This window comes from Amphiura filiformis, chromosome 1, assembly GCF_039555335.1.
Source record: "Amphiura filiformis chromosome 1, Afil_fr2py, whole genome shotgun sequence".
Classification (NCBI taxonomy): Eukaryota; Metazoa; Echinodermata; class Ophiuroidea; order Amphilepidida; family Amphiuridae; genus Amphiura; species Amphiura filiformis.
Genome location: NC_092628.1, coordinates 1654381 through 1664754, shown reverse-complemented (window position 1 = coordinate 1664754; position 10374 = coordinate 1654381). Strand labels below are relative to the sequence as shown.

The 10374-nt window shown below is 38.4% G+C and overlaps 2 protein-coding genes across 2 annotated transcripts; both read left to right on the top strand.

Annotated features, from left to right (window-relative positions):
* The first annotated feature begins 390 nt into the window (after positions 1-390).
* On the top strand, positions 391-4179 carry LOC140169061 (uncharacterized). The gene is made up of 3 exons (XM_072192343.1): positions 391-410; positions 1239-2624; positions 4029-4179. Exons 1-3 carry the CDS (start codon positions 391-393, stop codon positions 4177-4179), a joined length of 1557 nt encoding a protein of 518 aa, XP_072048444.1.
* A 1998-nt stretch (positions 4180-6177) lies between these two features.
* LOC140169049 (craniofacial development protein 2-like) lies at positions 6178-6672 on the top strand. The gene has a single exon (XM_072192334.1). It carries the CDS (start codon positions 6178-6180, stop codon positions 6670-6672), a length of 495 nt encoding a protein of 164 aa, XP_072048435.1.
* Positions 6673-10374: the final 3702 nt, after the last annotated feature.

The following is a 10374-nucleotide window of genomic DNA, read 5'->3' as shown; positions in this document are numbered from 1 at the left end:
GTTGTCTCTGTTCTTGTTTTTGTATGGCAGTTTGTTCATATATTTCTCTTGCTTGTAAAGGACCCCAATGGAAATAAGCTTTTTGGGCTATCCTTGGTACTTGTGTAACCCCCTGAAATATTGCCCTCTATAGTTCAGTTGTTATTTTTTGGAAACTTGATCTTGAACCTTTGAACCTCCACTGCCCACTTTTGGCACTACCTGGCAGCCAGGCAACATCAAATAAGATCACATCAGGAAATTAGGATTTATAAGTTTTAACCATGAGATGCAAGCAAGCACTGAAATGACAAAAAAGTACCAACCCATATATTGTTTTGATAACTCATGATGGAATGTGTCATCATGCTGAAAATTATCTTCTTGTTTCATCTGTGACATGACTTCAGAATGAAACTGGCTCTTTATAGGTGAGTTTAGTAGAATTATATGATTTTCTCTATTTTCTAAGTAATTGTATTTAGGAAATTGGGACGTACTCCCATGTAGGTGCGTCGAATGAATTTTTTATGATTTGATATGCTTTATGTAAGTGAAGCCGATAAACATATGATTACACATACGATGTAAGAACATGTTAGATTTTTTGATGTATGGTACGTAACATGCAAAGATTATTGTAGTATTTGAGACTCAAGATATGGCTTGACGAAGTTACTCTTGGTGTAGGTATAATCTTCCACCCAAATGGAAGATAGATTATAATTATTCTTCTCTTGTCATCTCGAATTTGACTTGAGTATCCCCTATGCAATGGCTCAATATTACGGAAATTGATGATACTGTGATTATGTGGATCCTACTGAATTCTACATATACACTTGAAGTAGGGCATAGTGCCCTGACTAGACTTGTTCTAGATTTTGTGTTGAAATGCAAAAGAGTTATTATTTTTCACACTTTGTTCAGATCTCATTGTTTAGCATTTTTGTTTTAAATTATCTAATTAATGTATTTAATTAATGTTCATGAAAGTTCATCTGTGTTGGTATAAATCATGATTTTGATTTAAACTTTTGATCCAAACACAAGGAATTAATTCCTACTTCGGAATTTTCAGATGGTACTCCATCTTTCATCAGCGAGTGAGTGACTGTATCAGGTCGTGATTTTCTTGACCTTTGACCTGATAACAGACTCGTAGACTCCTGAAAGCTACCCGAGACTCAAGCGAATGAATTGCGTTCCAAAGTTGTGAATCTCGTAAGTAAACCTAAGAAAATTGATTCGAACATTAGCAAAGACGAAAGGAAAGCGCTTCAGGACCTAAGAAAAGATCAATCCATTCGTATTTTACCTGCCGATAAAGGCCGTTTATGTGTGATTTTGGACACCACTGAATATCACCAAAAGTGTGAAGCTTTGCTTGGGGATACCAACACATACAAAAAGTTAGGAAAACGTGATCCTACCTCCAGATACAAGAAAAATCTTGTGTCTGTTCTGCAGGACATTGAAAATGAAGGTGCCATAAACAGGGTCGAGTATCGGAAGTTGTACCCAACTGCTGAAAATTCCCCTAAGTTTTATGGACTACCCAAGGTGCACAAATTGAACACTCCATTGCGCCCAATTGTCAGTTGCATTGGCTCCATCACTTATAACTGTTTCAAATTAGTCGCGGACATTTTGTCACCTCTTGTCGGAAAAACCAAACATCATATTTCTAACTCGCAGCAATTTGTTGAACTTATCCAAGATCAAAGAGTAGAGGAGGATGAGGAGTTGAGATCGTATGACGTCAGTGCCTTATTTACATCTGTCCCTGTGGACAAAGCACTTCGGATTGTACGTTCTCGCCTGGAACAGGATAGCGCCCTCGGTGATAGAACTGAATTAACACCTGACCAGATAGTTAGACTCTGTGAAACCTGTCTGAAACAGTATTTTATTTACAATGGAGACTATTATGAACAGTTACACGGTGCGGCCATGGGCCTTCCGCTTTCTCCGATACTGTGCGACATTTACATGGAAGACCTTGAACAGAGAGCTATTGCGACAGCACCCCACCCCCCTCGGTGGTGGTTTCGCTATGTAGATGACACCCATTGCAAACTTAAGAAGTGTCACTCGCAAGAATTTACCGACCATCTAAATTCGCTGGACAAGGACATCAAATTCACCACCGAAGGAGAGGAAAACGACTCGCTTGCTTTTCTAGACACTCTCACCGTAATCCAACCTGACAGATCCATCAAAGTCACCATTTACCGCAAAAGCACACACACCGATCAATATCTCAATTTCTCGTCTAATCACCCCATTGATCACAAACTTGGAGTCATCCGAACTTTGTACCATAGGGCCGACACCGTGGTCACTAACCTCCAGGATCGCGAAGACGAGAAAACACATGTGAACAATGCTTTAGTCAAATGCGGTTACCCCAAATGGGCTCTCGATAAAGCTACAGAACCAAAAACTCACAAAACGAGAGACGTGGGCGATAAACGCCCAAACAAAGGTCACGTAGTTCTCCCTATATCAAAGGCACTTCTGAAGCCATTAGAAGGACTTTTAGCAACTACGGTGTTAGCGTTTTCTTCAAACCGACCCGCACACTTAGACAAATCCTCGTGTCACCCAAGGACAAGACAGATAAGAAGGACATTACAGGTCCGGTATATTACATCCCTTGCCAGGGCAAAACTGTTACCGGTACCGGACAGTGCAACGAAGCCTATATTGGCGAAACTGAACGCTCTCTGAAAACACGTTTCAATGAACACAGGAGACCCAGTAGTACAGCATCAGAGGTCTCAAACCACATTCACATTGAGTCTCCGGGACATTTTGTGGACTTGGATAAGGTCCGCATACTTGACAGAGACAGCAGGTGGTTCCAACGTGGAGTTAAAGAAGCAGTTCATATCAAAGCCAACCAACCATCTCTCAACAAAGACGGGGCCGGTTCAAGCTTTCAGGAGTCTACGAGTCTGTTATCAGGTCAAAGGTCAAGAAAATCACGACCTGATACAGTCACTCACTCGCTGATGAAAGATGGAGTACCATCTGAAAATTCCGAGGTAGGAATTAATTCCTTGTGTTTGGATCAAAAGTTTAAATCAAAATCGTATTTAATTAATGATGAGATTTAATTTGGATTATATTGAAAGTCTGCTTTTGATAAAAGATCATTGTTATATTGCCATGCATAGTATTTTTCACTATTCTTGTACAAATAAGTAATTGCAAGGTTTTCTGCTGATGAGTACAATTTTGTGTGGGAATAGGTGCTCTCACCTGTTTTGGCCATCTGGTTATAGTGATCTTTGAACTTGGCCATGGTCATTTTGATTAACTTACAGGGTGATTCTAAATCCTCAGCATAAGTAGATGTTATATGTTTGCATAGTAAATAAATATGTCAACTTGTTTTCAAGCTTACTTTGGTTCACCCTAGGCTTCATAAATTTATAACAGGAATGCAATTGTTTCTTATGTTTTTGTGATTGACCATAAAGTTTAGTTTCAAAATACTTATAGCAGTTAGAAAGTTTGTGTTTACATGAAAAATAGTAAATATTGTTATGAAGTTGAATTGGTTACATAAATAATCTGTGTTAAAATAACTTAGTGATTGGTGATATAAGATAATATTGGTTTTATGATATTTTCATTTAATGAATTGTGGTAAATTAAGAACTTGAGATAATTAATATCAGTAAGGATAATTATAATGAGATACGGTTCGAATATGAGTGAATGATAATAGGCTTTAACTTTTCCAGTGAACCTGGTAGATCTTAAATACTAGATCTTTTCAATGAATAGTTTATGTGCATGTTAGAATAGATAACTTTTCTGTTTTGCAGTCTATTATTTTGATTTTGTGATTATTTGTAATGTGAAGAAGTTATTTAATTGCGCAAGTGGCGAAATGGTCAATCTCCACTGGCATGTTTTACTTTTGGAAATTACTTTGTGAGATATATTGGGCTGCAGAATGGAACTGTTACTTGAATAGTGTTAACTGATAATGTATTTAGTATTATTATGTAGTTGTGCTTCTTTTCTCTTTATAGATTACCGGCAACTACAAGACAACATGACTCTTTTATTTTAACCCTCTGCTTATTATCCTGTAATGCTGTGAATTGTGGAGCTTCTATGATGGATCTTCTTCCCCAAGCGCAGTTCTTGGTATACAGCAATGAAGCTGTTTTTAATGGTTGATCCATGGATGTGGTTACATTATGATGCAGTGATACATTTGATAACATTCGCCATGGATATTCGCTAAATCGGAATTCCGTAGCACGCGGTTACTTAAACAACAAGGCTCACATATTGTTTGACTGTTTACTCGCGAATCGCATCTTAGTAAAGCTAACGGACTTCTCCAGGCAGGGTTCTTGGTATTCCGTTAATCGGACAGTCCTGAATGTTAAAGAGCGTTTCTACAAGTCAATATTCAAGTAATAAATGTGTCATGACGATTTTTATGTCCAGATTACATACCGTTTGATTCAATTACCTGATTTTAATTCCGTTAATCCATAATTATGTGTTCTTTCCCCTTTTAGGTTTCAAATAAATAAGAAGCAAATATAACCTATTGTCAAGTTGTGCTGTTCTATTATTAAGTTTTATGTATTTTTGTCACGGGTAAACCTGGGCTACACTTGTGTTGATTTGTAATTTCGTTATACAATTTTGATGTGCAATATATTTTATTTTGTTATAATAATACTGTATATGTAGTGTAATTTGTATGTTATTCTTATAGTACCAAATAAAATCAATCAATCTACTTTATATTGGTGAAGCACTTGCCTTGGAAAACAATGTTCCATTTCTTTTCAAGCGTCTCCTTTGGTCCAGCAAAGCCACATTTAGAAATAGCATCCAGGAGTGCCGCCCTTGTCGCCTTCTTTCCATTAGATCTTCGCCAGCATTGTAATACACTAACAGCCTCGAGCTGGAAATCTTTTACACCTGTGCCATATACAGCATTCTCAATATCAGATTCCTTAATACCAAGTTCATGAAAGAGCTTTTTTAGCTCAGCGTGCCGAAGGTTAGATTCCATTACCACATCCATTATATCTCTATCAGATATAACTGAAAAAAAAACCAAGAAATGAACCCTGAAAAATTACCCCATAAATGCATGCATTAATGTTTTGCAAACAGTAGAATAGCCAGAGCGTGGGAAGGTTGGGTGGTGGTGGTGGGGGGCGTGAAGGCAAGGCATTAAGCGGAGGCACCGTATTTAGCGTTAGGTCTGGATATTTAATTATTTTCTTTGCGCCTTCGCCTAATGGGAAAATAAAATGGGCAATAAGAACATCATATTTCCGCCAAGGTAAGCTCAACGATTAAATTGCACGGTCTCTCTCTCGAAATAAAACCGGTATACATATGTATATTATCAAACCAAAGTTACAGGGTAAAAATGATTTAATCGGGAACTTTTGTCTTTGCTCCCAAAATAGTTTATTCTCCACTACCACTTGTTTACTAAAAACTCTAACCGTATTGTATGTACCGCACATCAATATACTTCTCAACCGTAGGATATGGGCGCAAGATATTTGCACTCACACGAGGATAAATTGTGTGCTGTATTACCGGAAGTAGCAACTTTTTCATGGTGCATAGGTCATTCTAAACGCTTCTCACACCCAAGAGTTATCAAAACAGAAGCTACCTGTTCGTCGCCATGATCATACTGTTGAATGGGGTGTTTATAGCTCGAGCCACAATGTTTACACATTCCCGGATTTTCAAACTAGTATCAGAAATGAAAAAAAAAAAAAAAGTTTGGGTCCTTCAGTTATCAGTCGATCCAAAAAGAGCCCTTGTTAGTTAATATGATTTGATTAAAATAACCAGGGATATGAGATAACTAACAGGTCTAATAATAACCAAGGTATTATAGACAAGGATAGTGCACAATCGCCCCCCCCCCCTTGAGCCATCAAGTGTGCCGCCTAATAGCCTACAATTATCATGAGGCCTTAACTTCACAAAAGATCATAAGTACCACAGGCTTTTTATATTCGCCGAAACGAAACGAAACAAATGAAATGGGATTGATTTATACCAAAATCACGGATGGTTCTTCCATCTTAAGGTAGAAATGACCTCGTTTTTAGACCCCCTAATTGATATTCCCCCCCGATAAATGAAAGAATCATTACCATTCGTATCCAAGGCAACCCAATGAATATGTCAGTAATCCAGGCATACGCACCCACCTCTGCATCAAGTGATGAAGAAATCCAACAATTCTATGACCAGCTACAACAGGCCATAGACAGCATTCACAAGAGAGACATTCTTGTCGTCACAGGTGACTTCAATGCTAAAGTTGGAGCAAGGAGTACCAATAAATATGTGATGGGCAGTAATGGCTTAGGAGAACAAAATGAGAGGGGAGAGATGCTTGTTGACTTTTGCCAAGAGAACAAATTTGCAATCATCAACACATACTTCAAACAACACCCAAGACGACTATATACCTGGTCATCACCAGATCAAAGCACCAGAAATCAGATTGATTACATCTTGGTACAAAGAAGATGGAAATCTAGTTTCATATCTGCGAAGACCCTCCCAGGAGCGGACTGTGGATCTGATCACCAACTTCTGATATCTACCATGAAAATGAAACTAAAAAGAGGAGGATCAAGCGACAGCGAAAACCAGCCAGATTTGATGTAAGCAAGATCAATGACCAATACAGAGTGGAAGTTAAGAACCAGTTCCAGAGTCTAATGGAGACTAACTCCGAAGAATCTACTCCAGAAGAACTGTGGCAAAACATCAAGAAAGCAGTGACAGAAACAGCTCAAGGGACTCTTCCCAGATGTAAGAGCAAGAAAAAACCCTGGCTCACAGAAGAGGTCTTCAAATTGGCTGATCAAAGAAGAAAGGTTAAAGCAAATGGTTTGAAGAACAAAGATCAACGTGGAGAGTATCGTGAGTTGAACAGGAAAATCCAGCAACAAATCAGAAGAGATAAAACTTCTTTCATCACCAAGAAATGTGCTGAAGTGGAAAAGGATAGTGTATCAGGCAACACCAAAGATATGTATAAAAATATCAAAGCACTGACTTCCAAACCTGTTCCAAGACTCAACGTACTGAAGGATGAAAATGGAACCATCCTAACGGAGGTTGAAGAAATTAAATCAAGATGGAAACAATACTGTGAAAAATTATATGCATCTCAAGAAGACAATGCAGAGGAGGAAGATGGGGTTGAAAGCGAAGACACTGACAGTGAACCAGAGATCCTGTTGAGTGAGGTTAACCAAGCAATGAAGAGGCTCAAGAATGGTAAATCACCAGGAATTGACAACATCCAGGCAGAACTGTTGAAAGAGAGTGAAGGGGAAGGTGTTGCAATAATTCACAGACTATGTAACAAGATTTGGCACAGTAAAGAATGGCCAGAGGACTGGAAAAAGGCTGTATTCCTACCTTTACCAAAGAAGGGAGACACAAGGGAATGTGCTAACAACCGCACCATCGCCTTAATTTCACATGCTAGTAAAGTCCTCCTCCATATCATTGCTGAGAGAATTAGAAATCATCTTGAGAATGAATTACCACCAGAGCAGGCTGGCTTTAGAACGGGAAGAGGGACAAGAAACCAAATTGGCAATTTGAGGAATTTAATGGAGAAAAATAGGGAATTCCAGCAACCATTATACCTTTGCTTCATTGACTACTCAAAGGCATTTGATTGTGTGCGGCATAGGCAGCTGTGGAGAATAATGAAAGAAATGGGGTTCTCCGAGCATGTGACTGACCTGATTTGCTCATTATATCACAACCAAGAAGCCACCGTTAGAACAGAGAGTGGAGACAGTGAGTGGTTCACTATTGGCCAAGGCGTTCGTCAAGGATGCATTCTGCCACCGTACCTTTTCAACATATATGCAGAGTACATCATGAGGAGAGCATTTGTTGGTGTTACAGGTCAGGTGTCAGTCGGAGGACGAAAGATTAACAACCTCAGATACGCTGACGACACCACCCTTATTGCAAAGTCATCAGATGAGCTTCAGGACCTTATAGACAGAGTAAAAGCAAGTAGTGAGGAATTTGGGCTGCATCTCAATGTCAAGAAAACAAAGATAATGATCTGTGGAGGAGATACAAATCAGCAAGTGAAGGTGAATGGAGAAGATGTGGAACAAGTTGACACTTTCAACTTTCTGGGATCACTAATAGACAATGCAGGGGGCAATTCACAGGAAATCAGAAGACGCCTAGCCATGGCAAGATCATCGGCAATTGCGTTGACAGATATATGGAAAGACAGAGGTATTTCTAAAGCAACCAAGATTCATATTATGGATGCTCTGGTTTTCCAGATTGCCTTGTATGGCTGTGAAACGTGGGCGGTTGGAATGACAGATAAGAAAAAGATCATGGCGTTTGAATGTGGTGCTGGCGGAAGATGCTGAGAATATCGTGGAAAGAACATAAGACCAACGAATTTGTAAGAAACCAAATTGGAGACCATGCTTCCGTGTCCCAAAAAATATATCGTTTTAAACTGGCGTATTTTGGCCACATTTCTAGAAGAGATGGTGACAGCATTGAGAAGATAATTATGCAAGGTCACATAGAAGGCAGTCGTAGAAGAGGTAGACAGAAGCTTAGATGGACTGATGGAATTAAACAATTAACAGGCCTTTCTCTCGTCGCAGCCCACCGTCTGGCTCAAGACAGAAGCTGCTGGAATACCATCATCAACAGGGTCACAAAGAGTCAGTCATGACCCATAGGACCACGACGACGAATTGATATTCGACAAAACGAGTCAATTAAACCTACTTGTGAGTTCATTTCAAATTGAATTCTACTTCAAAACAACTGCTTGTATCACAAGGGATTGATTTATACCCAAATCACGGATGGTTCTTCCATCTTAAGGTAGAAATGACCTCGTTTCGTCGAATATCAATTAGGGGGGTCCAATTGATATTCGACGAAACGAGTCAATTACACCTACTTGTGAATTCATTTCAAATTGAATTCTACTTCAAAACAACTGCCTGTATCACAAGGGATTGATTTATACCAAAATCACGGATGGTTCTTCCATCTTAAGGTAGAAATGACCTCGTTTCGTCGAATATCAATTAGGGGGTCCAATTGATATTCGACGAAACGAGTCAATTACACCTACTTGTGAATTCATTTCAAATTGAATTCTACTTCAAAACAACTGCCTGTATCACAAGGGATTGATTTATACCAATATCACGGATACTTCTTCTAGGTAGAAATGACCTCGTTTCGTCGATTCAGCAGTTGTTTTGAAGTATCATTAAATTTGTAGGTATAATTGATTCGTTTCGTCGAATATTAATTGGACCCCACTAATTGATATTCGACGAAACGAGGTCATTTCTATCTTAAGGGATATGGACATAGAAATAATTACCAAATGAACAAATTATTTCTTTATACCATAATATTTTATCTTAATTTTTATCTTAGTATCTTAATACTATCACAACTTCCGCTGCAAAACTTACACTTAGAAAATAAATTAAAATTCACTCTGGCTTTTTTGTACTGACCAGACTATAGACTATTTATTTTATTTTTCCGATACACACTATATAGCTCTGTATAGATCACACTACACAATGTTGAACAACTATCTGTCATGCTTCCGTGGGCATTCCGTGGGTATTTTGTTTTGTCCCGGGGTCATTAATTGTAGATGTAATGCGTATGTATGGATGTTAAGACACCCCAAAAGGTCCAATTAAAAAAAATTAATGGTTCAATCAAAACATTAAAAAGGTCCAAAAGTGGGAGAATTAATTGACAACATACAAAATGTTGGTGTTTACTGGTGAGAAGAGGTCCAAAAGGGGTTATTTTTAGATGTGTTTAAGGCAATAAAATCTGCAGGCGCAACCCTACATTTTTATTCAAAAGTTTCAAAAATAACCCGCTTTCTTTACCCCCAGGCCAGTACGCAGAATTTCATTGGGGGTGCTGATTTTGAAGCAGTGGACTTTTTTCCAGGGGGGCGATTTTGTGAAAAGTGGACTTCCTTCCCAAAATTTGAACCTTTTTTGTCCAAAAAAACGTAAAAAACGTGATTATTTAACAAAACATAAGTCATGTTCGTACCCAAATACCCCCTAAATTTTGGTGTAAAAGTCCTTCTCTTAATCCAATAAATTCCCGTAACAATCACTTTTTCTGTATTTGGCAGAGCATACATGTATAGATAGTTAATAGTGAAGGAGACAAGGATTTAGACAAAGTTTCATATTAAAGTACTGGGGTTAAGGTTACACAAAGAGACGTATAAAAAAACGTATAAAAGACGTATAAAGTTGTTCTCTAAAACAGAGTTTTCTCAGTAATCAAATATCGCAGCGAGTG

Bases quoted from the DNA above. Each gene is read 5' to 3' on its own strand.
- LOC140169061 (XM_072192343.1), top strand. From the start codon at position 391: ATGAAACTGGCTCTTTATAG. The intron at 411-1,238 runs GTGAGTTTAGTA...TTCGAACATTAG, and splicing joins ATGAAACTGGCTCTTTATAG to CAAAGACGAAAGGAAAGCGC. The intron at 2,625-4,028 runs GTATATTACATC...TTCTCTTTATAG, and splicing joins AGAAGGACATTACAGGTCCG to ATTACCGGCAACTACAAGAC.
- LOC140169049 (XM_072192334.1), top strand. From the start codon at position 6,178: ATGTCAGTAATCCAGGCATACGCACCCACCTCTGCATCAAGTGATGAA.